The 23,773-nt window shown below is 35.1% G+C and overlaps 1 protein-coding gene across 1 annotated transcript; it reads left to right on the forward strand.

Moving 5' to 3' along the window:
- Positions 1–20,068: 20,068 nt before the first annotated feature.
- Positions 20,069–23,505, forward strand: LOC107479126 (phenylacetaldehyde reductase; the record flags this gene model as incomplete). The annotated part of the gene is given in 4 exon segments (XM_016099272.3): positions 20,069–20,312; positions 20,392–20,561; positions 20,650–20,841; positions 23,343–23,505. Coding segments are annotated over 4 exon segments (646 nt in total), but the record flags the coding sequence as incomplete, so codon positions are not given.
- Positions 23,506–23,773: the final 268 nt, after the last annotated feature.

Here is a 23,773-nt window from a genome sequence, read left to right on the forward strand (position 1 = left end):
TGGTGAACCCCTATACAAAGCTTGCCATGGAAAGGAGTAAGAAGGATTGAGTAGAAGCAGTAGGAGAGCAGGCGTCCTTGGGCTCTACAGCATCTCCATCCGCTTATCTGAAATTCCCACCAATGAATCTGCATAAGTATTCTATCCCTTTTATTATTCCTTTTTATTATTTATTCCAATAATCACAATTCCCCTTTTTTCTGCCTAACTGAGATTTACAAGGTGACCATAGCTTGCTTCATACCAACAATCTCTGTGGGATCGACCCTTACTCACGTAAGGTTTATTACTTGGACGACCCAGTACACTTGCTGGTTAGTTGAACGGAGTTGTGTCCACTCGTGCCAATTTCTAAAATCCAATTACAATGAATATGATCACAATTTCGTCCACCAGTACGTCAGTGAATGCCTGACGGGGTTTGAACTATACATCGATGGTGTTTGCCCAACTTGGGTATGGTTCTAAGAGTTGTTGGGTGTTTTGCCTCCTGCGAATTGCATCGACAAGTTTAAGGTAAGATGCAATTAGATGTAGGACACATTCGGAGAGATTATTGATGGTGCCAAAAATGCCACTGTTAGGAGGTTTTCCTGGGCTTATATCATGACGCTTTTGTGGACTCAGCTATTTGGCAACAAGTTCGGAACTCGCCTGCACATTCGATGGCTGTCATACGTAACCATACTTGAGGACATGGGTGGGTACAATTGGGGATCAGTTGCTCTGTCATGGTTATACCAGAGCATCTGCCATGTGGCAATAAGAAATATTGTGAAGTTAGCCGGTCTATTGCAGCTGTATCAGTCATGGATCTTTTGACGGTTTTCTGGTTTCAGGCCCGCTAGATATGATACCTTTGGTTGGCCGTTGGCCTCGAGGTTACGTTATATTTATGTGCTATGTTTCTCACAATTTTTTTGAGTTATTTTCATTTAGTGATAACGTGTGCTAGGGGTGCAGGTGGTCAGGTCACAACTCGATCGCAAGCGAGAATGGACCTTGAGTTGCTCATTGGAGGCTTAGAATAGATCTCCTGCAGGCAAGAGATTTGATTATTTTGTCAAATCTAAATAGTTAATATCGATGTCAGCTTAGCAATATTGCATATTTAATGATGACGTTTCAAAACTATTTCTATACACAGTTCACTTGGATGCCCTATAATTCTCATGACGTAGTTCAGGTGGTGCATTTAGAGATACTTGAGCCTCAGAATACAACGTTGTGGAGGTCCGTGACAGTGTTGATATATTTTGCTGTCATAGAATGGCACCTGGTAGATCAGGATCTACCATAGTTTGGTGGAGTACAGCCTCTACCACGGTCCACACTCATCCTGATGCTGAGTCCACATTGCATACTCAATCCTGTTAGCCCAATCACACATGGCAGGGTCGTCAGTTCATAGAATATCAACCCAGTAATCAAACTCAACCTCAATCTTGGCATAGGTCGCATTCACCAGAAGCCTACGTGCATCCTTGCCCTTAAAAATCAGGGCAAAATTTGCAGCCACAAGTCGAATGCAGAATGCACAGTATGCAGCGAGTGGTAGCCAACCTCCGTCGGGAGCCTCAAGTGTGGCATTGATACTGTTATACCGATCCGATATCACTAGAATACCCGGCTGCGGAGTGATGTGCTGGTGGAGATAGGATAGAAAAAATGACCACGACTCGACATTCTCACCCTCCAAAAGTGCAAATGCAACAGGCAAGATGTTGGAGTTCCCGTTCTGAGTAATCGCAGCAAGCAATGTACCCCTGTATTTGCCATACAAGTAGATCCCGTCAATACTCACCAACGGCTTGCAATGTCAGAAGGCCTCAATACATGGTAGGAATGTCCAAAAAAGCTGGTGAAAATAGGCATGTGACTGATCCACTTGCCCACCAACTCGCACAGGACTCATCCTCAACACTGTAACACTACCCAACATCGTTGTCTGCACACCTAGTACCCATCGCGAAAACTCATTGCATAACTCATTCCAATCTCCGTAAAGCTGTATCACAGCCTTCTGCTTAGCCAACCAACCCTCTTGTAAGTTGGTCTAAAACCGAAATGGGCCTCTGTCGCATTCAGCAGTACCTTGATACACGCGGTAGCATCAGCTCTAATCATAGGCAGGATGAATGCTGAGATCACATGATGATCAAAACTCCTGTGATCACTTGATATCGACGTGGCTAGACAAGTATGAGGTCCATTGTACCATTTTACCTCCCAAATACCTTTATGCTGACGAAGACTGATCTGAATCAACCATGCACACCCGTTGCCAAATTCCTTACACTTCCCATAGTACTTGCGATAATCAGACTCCACCATTTTGTACTGAACCCCTCGTTAGATGCTATAGATATTCACGCTTAACATGACCTCCCCTTTATCCTGAAACTACTGACCAACCTGAAACTCCGCTAGTCCTCTAGTATTCTGTGTATCTCTGGCACCAAATCCAACAGGTTCGCCAGGAATCCCTTGCTGTCTCATGGCATCCAAGTCCAAATTTGAAAAGTGCGAAGGGTACTACTAAGTCCCTGAACTAGACGCTCCCCCACGCTCCGCAGGATTACTACCTACTATGTCATCACCACTACATCGTATCAATAATACCTAATTCTCTGTCACCACTACAGTTTAGATCAGCTGGAAAGGACGGTGAGACAACCAACATTAACTTAGCTGTAATTACAGGTAGTGATGAGGAGGCACCACTAGGTCTCGAATTAGAACAAGCTGCCATTGCTGAAGCTTGGGGATTCCAGTTCGAACCACCTGAGCTGGAGACCACATCTACAAACTTGGCCAACATCTCAAGAGTCCTGACCTCGGGAATCTGATAATGACAATGGAATAGAAATTCTAAATCTTTGTCACTCTCTATGATGAACGAATCATACTTCACGTCATCCCGCAAAACTAAAATCGAGTTTTTAGATTATAGAGTTCAGGAACTCAGTGAAACTCGTTGAAAGTTTCAAAAACACTAAGGGGATCCTTATCAGTAAACTTAATTCTAGAACGTGTTTTTTTCTAAATCGACCCTCTATAGTGCACCAATACTAGAAAACTATCTTCACTAGCCATTGTGTTTCACTCTCATACAGAATTCACGTTTATGTCATATTTATATAGGTTGGCCTTACAGTAAATCTAATTTGCCTAGTTTGATTTATGTATGCATGGTAAAGCTAATCAGTACCATTCGAATTATATAAGGACAATATCAGGACTAAACCGAAATATGTTAATTAGATTTACTAGGACATGCTAAATCGAAACAGGGTGATTAGATTTACTAGGACAGCATGCATGCATGCATAAATCGAACTAGTGTGTTTCGATTTACATAGAGCATCTAAAACTAGTCTGGCTCATTCAATTTACATAGAGTGGTGATTGGGGAGATCCAGGTAACATTTTTTATTTTGGTGAATTGTGTAATATTGAGTTGGGTTTGGTTTAATTGTGTGTTTTACCCTTAAAATTTACAATAAAAGTAACAAGTCTTTTAATATCTTAAATTTGCCCATTATAAAGATTCAGCAACGAAACCCTCATTCTAATTAAGATTGCTGCCACGAAAGACTTCTTTCAGCAAAGAAATTCTATCGACAACACTAGGGAAGACCTCCGGTGACGACTCTTCCTCTCTCGTTCTTGGTTGCATGATTGTCGACGATGAAGAAAATAACCAGTGAGTACCTATTAATCTTCTTCAGTTCTTCTTCTATCATTTTATTCCATTCCTTCCACTTCCTCTCTCAAAATCTATTATTTTCCATTTTTTTAGTTAAAGAACGATTACGATGCACTCTATTACCTAGAACAGTGTATAATTTCATATTATGAACTAAATTAATCGTGCTCTTCAACTAATGTCCCCTTCCCTTCCCCCTTTTAGTTTCAAGAACTTGCTCAAGTGTTCCATCAAAAGAAAGTGGCCCCTGTTCATGATACAGGGTTTTTATTTTTCAAATTTCGCTTTTAGAACAAATTTTATGCCATGGATTGGTATTGTTAAATGACATTATTGACAGGTTCTTTGAATTATGTCCTAATCGTATTCTTTCTCTGACATGATGGGTGTTTGGACATTTTATATGCATTTGCAAGACTACAACTTTTATCAACAATTGTTGAATTATTGCTTTTATAATTGTTGATATGCTTGTTATTTGTTAATGTTGCTTTCATTTGATGTTTGTTTCATGATTTATCTCTATAGGGCCTTTGTGTTGACCTTAACTTGGCATTAGCCATTGCTATGCACAATATCCCAGAGGTATATATCTTGTGACAAAACATATTTACTGTAGACATGGTAGATATATTTCAGTGGTGCAATTAGAAATGAATGAAGAGCAGTGGTTATTATGATATCTTCTTTTGTTCAATATTTTAACTTTCATTTAAATAAATTTTATTGTGTTTAGATACGCATTATTTTCTGAAATTATACAGTATTTTCTCTTTTGTTTTCAGATCTCCCCCTAGGCCATAGCTGTGATTGTTCTATAATGAGCTTCTACTTTCCAAGCTATTGCTATTGCACTTCCTGTTTATTTTGCAACAGAGGTAAGATGTTTTTAGCGCTTCTGTTGTTTTATATTCTTAAATCAACTAGAAGGTGACCTAGGCAGTCAATTGTAAAGTGCTTATTAGTGATCTATGTCGCAGTTATCTAAAATATTGAATTCATCTATAATCTGTACATAGAGTAAAGATGTCAGATTTGGGAAATTTATTCTTAGTGGCTCTGTGATGTTGATATTGGAATCATTATCTGAATAATTTGTTGATATATATGATTACCATCTGATGGATTTTCATGATACCAATGGTGCCAGAGGCAGGGGATGGAGGCAATGGAGATGATGAGTTAGTTTTGATTTTGATTGTTGTTCTTGTTTGACTATGGAGCCTATTTTTTTTTTGTTTCTTTGCTTCAGTAGAGAAGGTTATTAAGAAAGTAAAACGAATGAATAGAAGAAAAAAAGCTTGACCATTATTTTGGATTTTGATGTTGGTATCTAATATCTATACAAATGTAATTGAAGTTTATGGCATTCTAGTTCTAGGATCTGATTATGCTACATTTGCAAATTTGTGCATTATTGCTTACTCGTGTCACCATGTTGATTGCAGTTATGTCAATAATTACTGTAAACTTGAATTAGATCTGTAATTTAAAGAAAATTTTTTTATTTTTATTCAGGATGTTTTGCAATAAATGGCAGGCATTCAAATTGGCATCACTTTCTGGATTTGCTAAACCCTTGGGTGTTATAATTGTAGTTAAGACATATGATTTATGTTACTTTACACAATACAACTTTATTTTATTTTCAAACAGAAAGCAAGAATAAGCAGTAATATTTATTATCAGATTATACTATAACAAAATGAAGTGGTTTACACCTATTTCAATCCTGCGCATTGAATATCTCACTCAACTAGAAATTTGGCTTTTATGCTATTATAATGTGATTTCATTATTTTTTAACATTTAAAAATTTTAAATACTGTGAATTTACTAAGGTGAACTTACTGTGATGATTTTTTTTCTTCCACTGTAGCCTATTTATTTCCCAGCAGCTTAGATCCTAAGATTTTAGAGGGTTTGCTTGGATTAGGTTCGCCTAACACAACTTGTAGTCTTTTAGATGCCCCAATTAGACTTTTAGCATCCATATTTTACATGCATATTTGTTTTATAATGTGATTCCAGTTGGTAGAGTTATGGCTTTTCTAACCCTTCATGAAATGCTGCCATTGGCTTTCGCTTATGCGGGACAAAAGTAACCTGTTAAATAAAATTCGATGTCAGTATCATTAAGTCAATAAAATTAAATAAAATATAAAAATTTATCATTATTAACTAAATTTAATGTTTTACTCATTTGTCAGATTTCAGTAAATCTTTCATGCTTTCTTGCAATTGGAGTTCTTTTCTTGTTGTTGCTTCTTTGACTAGGACAGCTTCCTAAACAAAGTTGGCTTTATCCAGTCCTTCTTCTTATATTTTTTACTTGAAATGCACTAAAATTATGTCAACATAGCACCTCAAACATTTAATAAGAACACAATTTTTTGTTGTATGAGAACTTACGTAGTTGTAGGATGTAAATTCATTTTTTCTTTTTTTTCTTGAAAAAATCTTACAGGGATTTTTTTCTAAAAATCGGTTACGAAATTAAAAACCACATTATGGTAGCACAACAAATAAATAAATGGTAAGAGAAATTACATGGAATCACTTCGTGTATTTACAAACTCCTAAAAGCTTAACTGTGTTTAAAACATAGGATCATTTTCACTTGACAAATTTATAAGTGACATTCTAAAAAAAATAAACATAATTCAGGAAAACTAAAGAAATTACATAAGCTTTTAGAAAATTTTAGCAAAGAAACAATATAAGATATTGAATCTTATGTTTGTGAAGAATCATAATGAATTTCTGTTGAGTCGTGGCCACTTTTTAGTTGTTTAGGTTGAACAAACTTTCTTTTTTCTGTGGTGTTGTCTTTTTTGGAACATCTTTATTTTTTGCCTGCATCTTGGAAAAGCAAAGAATTATCAGACAAATAAATATAATAAATATTTACAAATAACACTAAAAAGTAACACATATTCTTCTGCAAGCTTATTTTTTTCTTTGTCCTTCTTTCTGTTTGTTTTCTTTTTCTAGATTTTTTTACTTTTGACAATACATATAAATCTTTTTTAAACAAAAAATTTTGATGTAAAATAGAATATAGTTTTACAATAATAGTTTCTGAATCTTATTCATCATTAGAGTCAGTCTTTGTTTCTGAAGTTGAATCCACTATAACATATTTTCTCTCTTTGGCTCCATCCTAAAAAGGTACCAATATATGAGGTAAATAAAAACAATAAATATTTACAAATGACACCAAAAAATAATACTTATTTCTTTGTCATTTTTTTCGGTTGTTTTCTTCTCTATAGTTTCTCTCCTCATAATCATAGTTAGAAGCAAACTATAGTCAGAATCAGTTTCACTTTACGAAGAATAATCCAATATAATAGGTTTCTTCTATTCTTGCTTCTTTTCCTTCTTTTTACCTTTTTTTTCTTCTTTCGTTTCTTCCTTCAGCTGTGCTTTTTTTACGAGGCCCTAAAATAGAAACTTATTTAATTAACACAATATATAATTACAAATAATTACACCAAAATTCAAGAAAATTATTTCTTTTAAGTTACCATTTTATCATTTGCCTAACGTTCTATCTTCTTAACTAACCTTTTCCTTGTCCAATGCGCCACCTATGGTGCTCCAGGTGTTCTATTCACTAGGCTATCAGTGTATTTGGATTCATGAACATATATAATCATGAGGGAAAAAAGACACCCATCAATTGCATATTTATTTTCCATTTTATGACTTCTGATTCTTTTGATAAGGAAGTTGAGCACATGAACAACCCAATTCCATTCTTGTATAGTGTCTACATGAAAAATTAGTTGCATGTGAACCGAAAAAATTTTACTTATCGTTGTTGGCAACAAGAAGCATTTTTGGGGATTAACAGTATAAATGTCCTCGTGAATTTCATTTGATTTTCAAGTTTGTTTATACTCATTTTAATTAAAGACTTTGTCAACAATAACAAAAAAGATCCTGTGAAGATTTCAACAAATTTCTTTTTCTTTTCATTGATTTCTTTGTAGGTAATTTTCTCTGGAAAAAGTAATTCCCCTACCACACCACTAAAAATATTTTAATAACATAAAAGTAATGTAAAAATAACACCAAAATTTCATTAATAGAATAGATTACAAAAGGAATTTTTATCGATTGCATTTAAACAAGGGCATTCCTTATCTTGGCAGGAGTGATCTTGATTTCTTCGTACCGTGTGTCCAGGAAGCTGTTATACTAATCAAAGGAATGAGCCAGTTCTTTAGCAGTTTATGTGTGACATTCAAATTTGGGATATGCCTCATAGAACCAAATCTCATTTTGTCGACAAAAACTTTCTTCTCGTCACTCATTTTGCTAAATATGTGTGATATCGTTCTTGTGGAGCACCGCATCATGAGTTCTTGTTGTAAATAAATGAAAATTATATTATATAACTGTATTTATACAATAAAAATAAAGTTGTTTTAATATATATACTCATCTCATACCTACATATAAACAATAATTGCATCAAGTCCACCCATTTCACTGTCAAATTTATTACATATATACATATACCTCAATTCCATCAAAGCCAACCATTTAAACATTCAAGCTTATCCTAAGGCAACTAACCGAAGTTTTCACGCAATATTATATATTAATTATGAGAAACCAAAATCATAACTTGGCTTCCGGAACCTCAAATTTTGTAAAACGTGTTTTGAATAAAAATTGGATTTCTGAAGTCTATGACATTCGAAGAACGGACTAAAAATGAATTTTGACAAAAAAAGTTATGCGCATTTGAAGTTTTGATCTAAGAGCAAGATTCTGCAGAAAAATGTTAAAAGCCAGGAAATCTGGTATGCGTGCATACGCACGCGCATGTATGGACCAGAACAAAACGGAGACTCGTGCGTATGCACGAGGGGGTGTACGTACGCACACCCAGAAAATTCTGCAAGTTGTGCGTACACACACCATGATGCGTACGCACAAGCTGGAAAAGTTGTCTCGTGCGTGCGTACGCACACTATAATACATACGCATGTGAGGGGAATTTTGTCTGGCGTGTGAGTACACACAGTACCATGCGTATGCATGATGACCTATTTTTCACTAAACTTTGGTTTTAACTGTTCGACCTTCCAGGCAAGCTTATGACTTTCTGAAACTACTGATTTGTTGAAAATTCACAAATTTTGAACTACCAACCATTCCTCTAGTTTTTCAAACCTCTGAAAACTCTGTTTAAGGTCCAATGTCTATGTTCTAGGCTATAGAATATTATAGATGTGGTGATGGAGCTAGTTTTGGTATCGAAGATGATTTAAGAAGTGAATGCTTGACTTGGTGAGATAGATATTAACTGTGATGAATGAGACATGATGGAGAATGATGTTAATATTGAACAATTATGATTAAAATATTTACATGACTTATGTATTTAAAAACTATCTGAGACACGAGTTTCTATGGGTGAAAGCAGTAGCTTGTCACCACTTTAACTCTCTATTTCAAGATGTGATCAGACACTTTAACTTCTTGGATTATTGATGAGCGGATATTTTATACGCTTTTTGGCGTCATTTTTATATAGTTTTTGTTATGTTTTGATTAAGTTTTATTATATTTTCATAGGTTTTAGTGTAAATTTCACATTTTTGGATTCTACTTTGAGTTTGTGTATTTTCATATGATTTCAGATAAATTCTGGCTGAAATTGAGGAGTTTTGGCAAAGTCCGATTCAGAGGCAAGGAAAGTGTAGCAAATGCTGTCAGGATCTGACCTCTGTGCATTCAAACAAGAATTTCTGGAGCTACAGAGGTCTAAATGATGCGTTCTTAATGGCATTGGAAAGCTAACTTCCAGAGCTTTCCCGAAATATATAATGATCTATGCTTTTTTTCTAAGGAGCCTGTCCAAAACTGGCGTTCAACGCCAATCACCAACTTCATTCCTGGCGTTGGACGCCCAAAAAGGAGCAGCTGGCGTCCAACGCCTGAAAGGGAGAGCAAAGCAGGTGTCCAACGCCCCAAAGGGAGTACCAACTCGTGGAATCACCCCAAACTCAGCCCAAACACTCACTAAGTGGGCCCAGGAAGTGGATTTTCGCACTACAAGACCATTCTATCATATTTTTGTACTTTTTAGGATCTTCTACCTCACCTTATGTCATATTTTTGAATACATTATTATTTTCTATAAGCTATGAGTCACTAACCTCCTAAGTTAAGGTTAGGAGCTCTGCTGATTCTTATGGATTAATAATATCATTGTTCTATTCCAATCTATGTTTGATTTCATTCTAAGATGTATCTTCGTTCTTCATCCTAATGAATTGGGAGTGTAACTTGACCGTCATCCCTATTTTACATGGGTTCTTGCGAGTCCTTGACGGGATAGTATTGAACCACAAGCTTGATTATACATCTTTTAGACAGCTAATCCACGACTTCGTTGGGGACTTGGAGACATCAGTTCAGTCGAGGTACAGGGCGATTAGGGCCTTTGTGATATAGGCTAGAATCATGGAGCAGCATTCTCTGATCCGGAAGATCCAACCTTATCTGTGGCATTTTGAGTAGGATCACCAAGGAAATGGACTGCAGAAGCTTCACCCCGTTCAAATTGGATGACCACTGACCTAATGTTTGATCTGAAGCAGAGGAGATTGATGACCACTGACCTGGCATTAGTCATTTACAGCCTACCATGAAATGAATCATCCGAAGTTGAAGTAGACAGTGAGAAAAGTTGATCTAGAAGGAGGAAGCATCTTCGAAGCCTCAACTGTCCTCTTATCATTGAATTCACACCTATTGAGTAATACTTTATTTATTTTGTTTTTATGCGTATTTCCACAACAACTATCTCTTTTATCTGCCTGACTAAGATCTACAAGATAGCCATTGCTTGCTCAACCCAACAATCTCTGTGGGATCGACCCTCACTCACCTGAGGTATTACTTGGATGACCCGGTGCACTTGTCGGTCTATCTGTGTGAATATTGCGGAGTCAATTTCGTGCACCAGTTACTCCATGGGCAAATATATATATGAACTTGGGATTTTTTCCATGGATATTTTTGAGTTTGGGGATATGCGCACAGAGAGTCTGTCCAATGGTTAGCTATTGGACGTGTTGGGTTTGGCTATATAATCGATAAATGCGACTCATCAGGCATAAGACAGGCATTCATCATATGCATTTGTATGTTTTGTTTGAGTATGCATTTTTTGGTTTGCCTAGCTACTTAGCCATGTTTATCTACTACTTGATTTTACTTCTTGTACTTGTACTCTATCTGTGTTTTCTTTGTTTAATTTGTATGTGTATATATCTTTGAGAGACCCTCTTTTGGTGGAGGTATGATTAGAGTTGTTTCACCTTTGATTAGGACGTTGAGAAGGTAGAAAGTGAAGAATTAGATAGAATTTGGAATCCCTTATATAGAATGCCAAAACTTCTGGTTTAGAATAAGCTTTAAGTTTGAATCTGAGGGTCAGAGTTCTGGGAATGCCTTTGGCTTTTCCGAGACCTTATATATTACCTATGTTAGCACTATTACCATGTTGAAATCCCCCGGTTCTCATTCCATAGATATATTGTTTTTCAGATGTAGGACGCGAGACACTTAGCTGAGCATACTGGAGGCTCTGCTGAAACAAATATCTGCTTTGGGCTTTGTGTTTTATACTATGTATTTATATATGTATATAGATTCTCTACTTTGTGTATATTTGTATTTTATCCCTCTTAGAGGTTGACTTGGAGAAACAGTGTTTATATTCTATATTTTGGTAAACACATTTTGGGTTATATGTATGTATATGTATACTCTGACCGGCCTTAGCATCGCATGTCAAGTCTGGAGCTTGGATATTTGTATCTTTTAAAATTATATTCTTTATATATATGTTATCCTTTCCATTTGTTCTTTGTTATCCTTTTCACGCTTACCGAACGTGAGTGACATGATTTTCTGTTATATTTTTATTTAGCTTCATCTTCAGGGCTCCTAGTTACAATTTCTTTCAATTACACTTATATACCTTTTTTGTTTTTAGATATCGTAGTACCTCGCCACCTCTGATTTATGACTTAAGTGTAAAACTCTATGTGGTAGGGTGTTACATTGTAAGTTGTTTACATAATATATATTTCTATTTTCTTTATCAATTCTCTTGTTTGTGTGCATGTTTAGAATTAAGTATGTGCATTGTAATCATTAAATAATTTCATTGCAATTCTGTATGAAATAATGTGCACATGTTTTGATCACATTTTCTAATCTAAAATTGATTTGTATTGCTTCTTATATTTGGCTTTCCGTGCTTTTCAGAGCTTGATGATATCATAAATGATAGTGTATACTGGAGAAAAACCTTTAATAGACAATCAAGAAGGCATTGAAGCACCATATATTTTAATTAGTGGTCAACGAACAAAGTACTGATCTTTCTATTATTCTTTGCTATTATAGTGTTATTTAATATATTTTACTGTCACTTTTTGTTACTGTCCTATTAAACATATTTTCTTGTGTTATTTTATTTTTGTTTATTATTTGGAATTACGGAATATATGTCATGAAATGGCTGAAGACAATTGATCCCAAAAAGATAAAAAAAATACCCATGAAAAAATTAGAAATAGGTAAGTATCATTAAACATAGATGATTCTCTACTTCTAAATTAACACAGATTAATAAATTTCTTTCAATTGCAAAAACAAAGTTGATTGTTTCAGACATGAATCACTATAAGAAAAATGTTGAGTACCGTTGGATTTAGCATCAGACATTAGCAGCGAGATTTTCGTCGGATTTACTATTGGTAATGGCGTCGAATTCGTAAGGTTTAGTAATTATGGACGAATTTTGGAATCTGATGGTAATATTTGGAGGGAAACAAAAATAAAATGGCGCATTCTTTACCATCGGATTTATCAGCAGATTTTTCCGACGGTAAAGCCAATTAGTGAAACAATGCGTCTGAGTGACCCGCAAAGTTTTACCGTTGGATGGTAAATACAATAGTAACTGGGACGTAATTTTAAAACACAAACCCTCTTCCCCCTGATTCAGATTCACTCCCTCTCTCACTTAACCACCAAAACCACCATCTCCTTCCCTTTTCCCAAAACTACCCTCTGCCACCGCCGACACCACCACCACCATAGCCCCCTCTCTGTCGCCATCAGCCCATCCACCCTCGCGACCTCTTTGTTCTGCTTTTTCTCTTATTCTCTTCTTGTCACTTCACCGTTAATCTTCTATGCTCTACAAATCGCCGTGCCGCACTATAGAGCCACATCTATCGCTTCCCAGCTTCACCTCTCTGGTATTTGCTCGTCATTGCCACCATCACTGCCACTCCCAGCTTGTCCTCTTTGATTTGATTCTGCCTCTGCAACAATGGTAACGATTCAAATGCGAATATTAAAAATAGAAACTTGTATGCTTAATGCTGATGCATGTTGAAATTTGATTAGATTATACTTTATTTTGTTAATTGAAATCTCTATATTAGGTTAAAATGTTTTGTTGTAAATTGAAAAAATTGTCAAGCTGTATATTTTAATAGATCCAAAAATGATTGAGAAATAAAGTTATATTAAAGCATATGTTGCTTAATAAGGATGCATATTTGAAAAAGAAAACTAGTTTAACCTATTCTTCTGTTTGTATGAAAGTGGAGATGGGTGTTTATGTCTGGTTATTTATATCCAACTATTTTTCTGTTAATAGATTATATCCACATGTATGTAAACTATATATTGAATGAAACTTTATCCTAACAGATTTTGTTAGTAGAGTAAAAAATCTTTGTTTTCTATTTAATTGTCTTTTCCTTTTTCTTATGTAAACCTGGTTAGATGATGTATATGATGAGTATGGAGACTGCATTTTTATACGTATTTGAAGATGGCTGAATTTGAGTTTATGAATATGATGAGGTTTTGTTCATTGTTGAGTTGTTTTTTCTTATTTTAATTTTGAATTTGAACTTTGAATTTGAACTTTGAAAAGTGTTTCGATTATTAAACTGAATTGCTGACTATTGTTGCTGGAGTTTTTTTACATTGTCTGAAAGATGTTCATTGACTATGCTACTGCTAGTTTTGATCCGTGCAGACATGATAACAGGAAGGGGTGCTATGGATCAGGTTGCCGGTCGTGGTCGCAACCGACCAACCTTGCTCGGGTATAGGGAGGGTTTCCTCCAGCAGCCTCGGGGACTTCTGGATCGTTTTCCTTTACTTGAACCACCCCGGTCACACCACAGGTTATGGTTTAGCAGACCAGCCGTTCATCATGGTCCCTAACCCCAACTACGTGCCACCGTTTATGGCGACGACACCGAGTCCAGTGACAGATGTTGTAGCCCCAAAGTCCAGCCATGATAGTGAGGCAGCAGTTGATGCCTCTCTACCACCTAGCATTGTACAATTGCGCATTTGGCCTGATAGCAGCATGGGGTAAGTATCACGTTCAATGCTCATGTATTTTTTCTATTTATTATTTTCTAGTTTTATTGATTATGATTCCTGTTGTTGTTGAAATTTCCTAAAAATTGATTCCTGTTTTGTAAATTTAGGTTGATTTTGAATGCTGCTGGTTATTGTTTTCTAGTTTTATTGATTATGATTCCTATTATTGCTAAGATTTCTTGAAAATTAATTCCTGTTTAGTATATTTAGGTTGATTTGGAATGTTGCTGATTATTATTTTCTAATTTTATTGATTATAGTTCCTATTGTTACTGAGATTTCCTGAAAATTTGATTCTTGTTTAGTGGATTTAGGTTGATTTGAAATGTTGCTGGTTATTGTTTTTTAGTTTTATTGATTATGGTTCATGTTATTAATGAGATTTTTTGAAAATTGATTCCTATTTAGTGGATTTAGGTTGATTTGGAATGATGCTGGTTATTGTTTTCTAGTTTTATTAATTATGATTTCTGTTGTTGCTAAGATCTCTTTAAAATTGATTCCTGTTTAGTGGATTTAGGATTATTCTTGTTTGTGAGTTGTTGTTAGGTATTTGTCAAACCCGAACATGTGTACTCAGGATATAACAAATGTCATCAAGATGATGTACCACCAGCCCTAGCCCAGCTACACGAAGATTCCCGCTGAGACCAGGCAGCACTGGTTTGAGAAATGGGCGACAATTACTTTCATTGTTTCTATTTTAATTCTTTCCAGCTAGTTTATATTCTCTATCTTGTCCAATTGAATTTAAAGCTTCTTTGTTGCAACTACACTTCATTTGGGATGCTAAGCACAACCTGGCCATCTGGATGATATTCGACTATAGGATGGGTCGGCGGCTCCAACAGATGCTGGATGATGTTCGCCACAGCTAGGACCAATAGACGCGCTGGCTACGACCGGAGGTAAAGAAGGGCATGTTTGCTTATTAGGAGGCCAATGCGGGATTTAGGCATCGGTGTCTCACCAACTGAGCTGATAGGGCATCGGAGAGGTCGTGAAAGTACACCAGTGGCTCGGCGACCTTCATGAAGACGTAGGCTAGCCTGGTATATAGTTCCTTTAATATTGTTAATAACTTCGTTATGTTATCTATTTTGCATATCATTACTAGGAATTATAATAATTTTGTATTTCAAAGCAACTTGTGTAGTTGAAGTCGTTAAACCGCAGGCCACATTGGTGGAAACCTTCAAATACACCCACATGCTGAAAGAGAGCAAAGCGAGATTTGCTTATCAGCAGTATCAGGACCATTATGTGAGTAACATACGTTTGATTATCTTCTGCTATAAAATTATTAGATATTAACTATATATCTATCTTAGCTTACTAATCTCATAGTAACTTGTGTTAATTGCACAGGAGTCCTACACACATAGACTGGAGGCTGCGACTTAGCAATATTAGCAAAGTGAGGAGGACGCCACCGATGGATCTGCGACCTCATTCGTCGATCCCGATGCGATTTGGCACGAGACCACTTCAACCCTGTACACGAACCCCAAATACAGGATGGGTCATTCTTCCCCAACAGTCTCTACACCTCGATGTTGAGGCCGTCATCAGGCTCCACCACCACTCGAGCCATCCAGCCCAAGAACGGCGTGGATTTGAGGCTCCAGGTGTAGGAGCTCCAGCGTAGTCTTCACCAGCAGGCTCAGGAGCTTAACGATTATCGGGAGAGATATCAGGAGATGCTCACCAGTGTGACGTCTATAGATGAGCTTAGGCTGGAGTTTAGGGAGTTACTAGAGCAGATGCAAAGTTTGGAAGCTCAGATGGAGGTGTACCAAGTCCAGATGCATGCTACTGGCATCAGTCCTGCTGGTGGCAGCACCGCTGCTGATGGCAGTGGTCCTAGTGCAGGTGGCACCAGTAGCACTGCTTGCACACGGACATCGTCATTGCCTCCTGCATTGCCAACTCAGGGTCACGGGACTGACGACGACAACTACTTAGATCTGTAGATATTAGGTTTTGTTTTATTGTTTCATACATTTATTTGGTGTACTTGGCTTTTATTTAATTTGCATATTGTATTATTTCTTATTTTAAATAAAAATTCTTTATTATTATGAGTTGACCACTAAGTATGTGAAAAAAAATTAAATTTAAAATTAAAATTGACAATTTATTTCTAAGTTCAAAAAATTAAATAAAATGACATTACCGTTGGAATTACCATCGGAATAATCTGACGGTAACATGGAGCAAAACAACATGTTTTGGCGCCAATATTACCATTGAAAAAATCCAACGGCAACCAGTCCATTTCCTGAGCTAGTAATCTGTCACAAAATCCGACGGTAATTACTGTCGGACAAAATAAATCCGAGGGTAAATATTTACTGACAAGATTTATATCATTTTATTATTTTTTATGGTAAATCCGATGGTAAATCCAATGGTACCCATCATTTTTCTTGTAGTGGATATGCTTCAGTGGTTCTCTTTGGCAAAATAAATAAATTGAGAGATCAAGCTATTGCAAAATCTGAAGCCACGAGACTCTCGAAAGCCATTCATTGCAATATCAAGTCCTTTCTGTAGGTTTTTTCATCACGAGATACAGAAAGTAAATAGGTTGAATATTGTAAACTGTAAGAATTTTCAAGTATTTATTGTTTTGCGTGCTGTTTAGTTAAACCAAACACATCTTTTGTCTTTTTGTAAATATTTATTCCAAAGCTTTTGATAAATTTTTTTGCCATATTAAACTTTTATAAACCAGTCTGTACTATATTAGAATCTTGTTAATTTTGAATCTAGATTGACAATTATTAAATTTAATATATTGAAAAAACAACAGCTATATTGAAATTTGTTCACATTGACACACCTGAAACTAGTTACCATAAAACAATCGAAAAAAGTAAATTCAAAGCCACAGTGACTTGGTAAATGGAACAACACAATACAATTTAGAAAGTAAACCTCATTTTCATTATATAATAAAAACAGTAACTAAATTGCACCGAAATGCTTACAACGAAACACCAAAAATCATTCAAATAAACACCAAGAAAGCTATCAAATTTCCTTGAATTTTTGAACTGATAATTCATAATTTGTCCATGATAGAAGCTGAAATTTAACTGCATCACTGGTCCACCATCTAAAAGGTAAATCATATATCAGCACAACTATTAATATGCACAAAGACAATTTTACCTAATTAAAGCACATCAATTTTACCTCACCTAGAGTATTCTTTTTCTTTTTGTTTGATACATTTGCAGTTTATTTTTCAGTATTTGATCCAAATCTATTTTGAGACGTCTTCTTGTTCTCACACATGACAGGCTTTGAAGATCATTAATATCATCCAAGAAAATATTTTCATGTGATAACAAATATTTTTCTTTACTTTTGGCTTTATATTCTTGCATCTCATCTATCACATTATCATAAGAGTGGTACAGAATCACAATGAATTCCTCAAGTTCTGATGTAAATTCACAAATATTTTGTGAGCAAATCACCAAATCATCAAATCTCCTATTTCTTTGCTCCAATAAAGGCTCATCATGGCTACTCTTGATATATGTGTGCCTCCTCTTGACATTCTTATTCCATCATTCCAATATATTTCTTGGTGTCACTTTATCTACTTGTTCAAAGCTTAACACACTCAAAAAACGACGAGAAAATATCTTTCTTGATTCAAATAATAAGCACTAGCATTTTACTTCACATAATATCGTGTCATATGTAACGACAAACTTATTGAATGTTGAGTTTGAAACCTGTTCTACAACTTCATATGTCATAAAACCTAGAGCGGACTCTGTTGATCTTGTGATATAATTCACCTTTTCTCTAAATTGTGTTTGAACTTTTCTGAACTTCTCATGAGTAAACACATGCTGAAGCTGAGCTTCTATTGATGATTTTGTTGCACAAGGTATAATAATATGAAAATATGTAACATTAAATTCTCTCTCTTTTTGCTCTCTACTTCTTAGGTAATTATTATATTATTTCACAAATTAGATCAATGAGCTATTGCTCGTAATAAACTTGTTAAAAAAAGTATGCACGCTGTCGCTCCTTTGTGTGTTTCTCATCCTAGCCCAAAAATGACGATCTTCAAAAAGTTCTGAAAATGGATAAAATACGTAAATTAGAAACTAAATGCACCGAAACGTATACAGGTTCACAGCTTTATTACAGAAGCAGAATACATAAATATCCAACACACTAAAAACAACATCAATTAATTCTAATAAAGCCACCCTTACCTGAAAGTCACTTATTGTTTCCAACACCATACTTCGTAAGAAAATCATTCTATATTCTATCAAATACATCTTTTGTAAATGAGTTCCAAATAACACAGATTCATCTCTTATTCAATTTCTTCATGTCTTTTGTAGCTATTCAATTTCTATAGAATCTTCTTTATAATATGCCAAATACACCACCTATGAGTTGTTGCTGGCATACAAGTCTCAATAGCACTTTGCATCAATGCACATTGATTAGTAAGAATGCTTTTAGAAGCCTTTATTCTCTTGCAATGAAGTCAACATTTAAATAACTATTTAAATGATTGAATATCCTCATTTTTCATCAAAACACATTCAAGAAGTGTAGAATGACCATGGTGATTTACACCAACAAAAGAACTAAAAATCAAATTATACCTGAAGTCAACAATGCAAAAACAAAATCAAATATGCACCAAAATTTATACTTTATCGAGAGAACACAAACGAAATCTACTAAATATATAGAAATAAGACTATTTAGTATTTCGCGAAAGAGAAAACTAAACAAAAATGAACGATTAGTTTCAGAGTACCTTCAATAATCTTTTGTCTCTTCTTGCGGTGTTTCTTGTTGAAGATTTTAAACTAGCACGGAGATTTTTCTTGAATTTTCACAGAGATTTTTGAGAGATTTTGAGAGTGGTTTGAAATTTTCAGTGGCGAAACTAGAATAAACTTTAGGGTGGGTCAAAAATTAATTTTCTAATATAAAAGAGACTGAACTAAACATTTTTAGAGACTAAATTAAAATTTTTATATAATTTATAAAGAAAAATTGAGATTTACGGAGAACATTGCACCCTTTCTTTATACGAGACTTCGCCTCTCAAAATTTTTTTGTTGTAGTTTTAACGAAGAGAGAGAAATTATTTTTCATATTAGAGTGCATGACATGCGAAATATCTCTTTATTATGCAAAAATAGATTTTATTGGGATTAGACTAACTTGGTTGGATTTAGTTGTCAAAAAAATTTGTATATATAACACAATTGTATTTATTTTTATAGTAATTTTTAATTTATATTTAATAAATCAATCATTTATAAAAATATAGTACATCTAATTGCTTTGTATTTTTAATATGGGATAATAGTGGTGTTTTTTAATAAGGTGAAAAGTTTATGTATTTTTTGTTTGTATGGATACCACAGATTTGTGGTGTTTTGAATATTTTTTTTGTTGATACCATAAATTTGAGGGTTAGATTTGTGGTTTTTAATTTTTTTTAAAAAAATACAAATTTAGAGGTTAAATTTGAGTTTTTTTATTTTAATTTTTTTAAATATATAAATTTAATCTTTCACATTTGTAACATTATAAAATCTGACCCTCAAATTCTTTATTCCTCGAAAACTGAGGGTCCGATTTGTTACTCAAAATAAAAAAAAATTAATTCATAAAAAAAGAAACACATTATTATCCACCAATCTTCTTCCATAATAAAAAAAAAAAAATAGCCACATCTAATAAGCACAATAATTTGTCCTTATTTTACACCTACCTTGAATAAATGGAAGAACAAAAATAGACTATTGATAATGATAGAGGTGACTCAGGTAAGCACATGCGTCATGGTGATTGGTGATTGAGTAGTTAAGACATAAAGTGGGGTTTAAGACTTTGCACTTGTTGCAGCTATATAAGGAACCCAAGTGTGACTCCTTGTTAAGTATTGCAGTTGAACTCAAGGTGCGAACTCTTAAGCACAGAAAGCAGCAAAGGAGGAGCGAGTAGCGAAGGAAAGATTCTAAAATGAGCAGCGGCGCCGGCAAGTTAGTGTGCGTCACCGGTGCTTCCGGTTACATTGCTTCATGGATCGTCAAGTTTCTTCTTGATCGCGGTTACACTGTCAAGGCCACCGTCCGTGACACAAGTGCGTACCATCACAACTTTTTTTTTTATTTACTTTTTTATTTTTCTCTTCAAAATGTGTTTCTCTTAAAAACATGCAGATGATCCGAGAAAGGTAGAGCACTTGACTAAGCTTGAGGGCGCCAAGGAGAGGCTTCAGTTGTTCAAGGCGAATCTTCTAGAAGCAGGTTCTTTCGACGCCGTCGTTCAAGGCTGTGATGGTGTCTTTCATACTGCATCTCCCTTTTATCATGATGTCAAGGATCCACAGGTTAGGGCTCCTTCCATTATCGTGCATTTCTATCTTTGATTCTTCTCTTCTTTTCATGACATTGCATTTCCTTTTTGTGTTTCTTCAGGCTGAATTATTGGATCCGGCGCTGAAAGGAACCCTAAATGTTCTTCAATCATGTGTGAAATCGCCGTCTGTGAAGCGTGTGGTTTTAACTTCTTCAATGGCTGCAGTTTCATATGATGGAAGGCCTCGGACTCCTGAAGTAGTAGTTGATGAGACTTGGTTTTCCGATCCAAATTTCTGTAGGGAGTCGAAGGTATTTGGCTCTGTCTCCAAAGCACTTTTGAGCTTCAAATTTGTTATCATATTAGCCCAATTAGGCCAAATTAGTAGAACTGGAATTAGCTGTGATACATTGTTGCGATCTGTCATGGGTATTATTAGATCATTATACTCGAATCTCTCTTAACTAACCTCATTGGGAGTCTTCTTAGGTCTCTTTCAAACCCTAGCGACTGGTTTAACTTCCATATCCTCGTGACCGGACTGGTCTTCACCCCATATGCCTAAACCTCCTAAGGTTTCACCATCTCATGCGCTCTTTCATTATTCTGTCCATTCTTGTAGGACCGCTAATTCATCCTCATTTCGGCCAGTGTTCATAGCTGGTGGCAATCCAATAAACTTTACTCTTAAAATTTTAAAGATATTTTTTTGGTCAGACACTCCTCTACTTTGACCTGCCCATTTGAATCGTATGGATTAACACAATCAAGATATTTAAATCTCTTGACCTGGGATAGAAAGTAGCATAAATAGTTTAATAATTATAAATTTCTCATTAAGGGAAAAGTGAAGAATTGTTTGAATTTTGTTTCTGAGTAATGTATTTTGCTTTTGATGGAAGTCCTATATTATGTGATTCAACAAAATTCTTTAACATAATTGGTCTAAATATTTTGCTTTTACTTCCTCTTCCCTTGAGTAAGGATTGTATTGATATTATCCCTCAAATGCTCTGGATTTACCTGGCTAACTGCAATTTTCATGTCAGTATTTTATTAGCATATTGATACTTTTCTGGTTTATGCAGTTGTAGGTATGTCAAGATTTCGCATTGCTCTATTTTATTGTTAGCCTTCTCTTGAACATTGTCTTCCCACCACTATTATTATTTGCTGTAAGGGCAAATCATTTTTAATTCAACAAGAACTAATTTTAATTGCTAAACCTATCCTGAGTACTTACAGTCCCCACTCTATGTTTGGTGTTAAAGTTCTCTCTTGAGGTATCTTTGTAGTCCTTGTTACTCTTTTTATCGGATTGTGTGCTTAGTAAAAAGAAATAAATTATGTCAGCTTAAAGCTATGTTTCAGATGTCATAAGGTTTTCCTGTAAGATTCCAGTCACCAATACCATACTCACCATGAAACCCCAATTACTCCCTTATAACACTTCCCATATTACCATTTTGTTTCCCCTCCTATAACTTTTTTCCCTTTGTGATTTCTTTAATGAACTCTTTGAATTATTCTCAAAATTTCAGCTTTTGTTGTACCTCATGTTCTACTTTGAATTCATGCACACTTATCATCTTGATTGACACCAAATGAGAAATTATAAGGCTACCTCCAATCACTAATCTGATAGAAACTTCTAGATTTAGTTGGGCCTTAATAAAACTTATTGTGGAGGTATAGGGATTGGCAACTTTTGGCAGATTAGGTTGGACTTGAGATAGGTTTTGTGAGAGGAAGAGTCTTTAACACCTGTTAACACTTCTACACATTCATAGGAATAACAACTAGTTTTATGTGTTCTTGAACCGTTGACTCTACTTTCTCTCCCTGTCTCTCTATCTATCATTCTCTCTCTCTCTCTCTTTCTCTCTCTCTCTATATATATATATATATATACACACACACACACACACACACACACACACACACACACACGTCTTATTTTCATGTTTTATTCATAATATTAAATTATTTACCACCCCATTTTCTTGCTCTAATTTTAGTGATGTACCAATATACTGAGATGTTTAGTTCTCTAGCTTTCAATCAACCCTTGTGGTTTGTTAAAGGCATGCAACATTGATTCTCCATCTAGTCATATTGTCAATATTTACAAATTCAAAATTTCCCCTGTCCTAAACTGTGTTAAAAGAAAATGGTTGTCCCATGAAAACGGAATCTTGGATAGTATAACAAATTGTAAATAGGAGAATTATGTAATGGAAGAAATATGTTAAGAGAAGGAAAGACACAATAATGAGGAACATCTACCATCGAAAGTTCTTCCCAAAATGTGAGTCATTATCTACCATCAAGAAAATCAAAGACTAATAAGTTTTATTTTATTTTGTGTTTTAACTGGATTTTGATTCATATGAATAAATCAATCCCGTGTAAATTCGAGACTCTGCCCCAGCAATTTTAATGCATAGATGATCCAGTGAGCTTTGTTATCTGCTTTTATTGTTTTTGGTACTAGTATTATTTAGAAACAGCTTGGAGTTTTAATCTTTTATGCACTAACTAGCGTAGTCGACTCATATGAACTGTTTTCTCATATCAATGGGCTCAAATCCAAAAGGGATCTCTTGGTAGGTATAATCTATTTCCACTGTTATTCCTCCTGGAGGCTTGTGGTTTCACCTAACCTTTTATGTGAAAGCCTTTCCTTATCCTATACTTTTTGTGTCCAACCAATGTAATAGTTGTTTGATATGCTATAGAAGCTCAATTTGCTTGCCATTTCCCATCTTCCCTTTATTTTCTGGCTTACATATACCATTATTTATTTTTTCAGATGTGGTATGTTCTTTCAAAGACATTGGCTGAAGATGCTGCCTGGAAATTTGCAAAAGAAAACAACATTGACATCGTCACTATTAACCCAGCAATGGTGATTGGGCCTCTTTTGCAACCAGTACTTAACACAAGTGCTGCTGCAGTTTTGAATGTAATTAATGGTAATTTTGAAAATTCTAGTTTCTGCAATGCTTCATCTGTATCAAATGAGTTGGATACTACTTAAGTCAACTACATCTTTCTTATTAAGCAAATTGAGAAACGGAAATAAAAACCTGGAAATAAAAATCGGAAAAGAATATCTGAAGGAGGGTTATAAAAGTTTATATATAGTATGTGAATTTAATCATATCACTTGTTGAGTTGAGAATATATTCTCCTCCTCCTCCTCCTTCCCAATACCTCTGTACCTCACCCATGTAATACATT

The sequence above is a fragment of the Arachis duranensis genome, chromosome 3 (assembly GCF_000817695.3).
Source record: "Arachis duranensis cultivar V14167 chromosome 3, aradu.V14167.gnm2.J7QH, whole genome shotgun sequence".
In the NCBI taxonomy this organism is placed as follows: Eukaryota; Viridiplantae; Streptophyta; class Magnoliopsida; order Fabales; family Fabaceae; genus Arachis; species Arachis duranensis.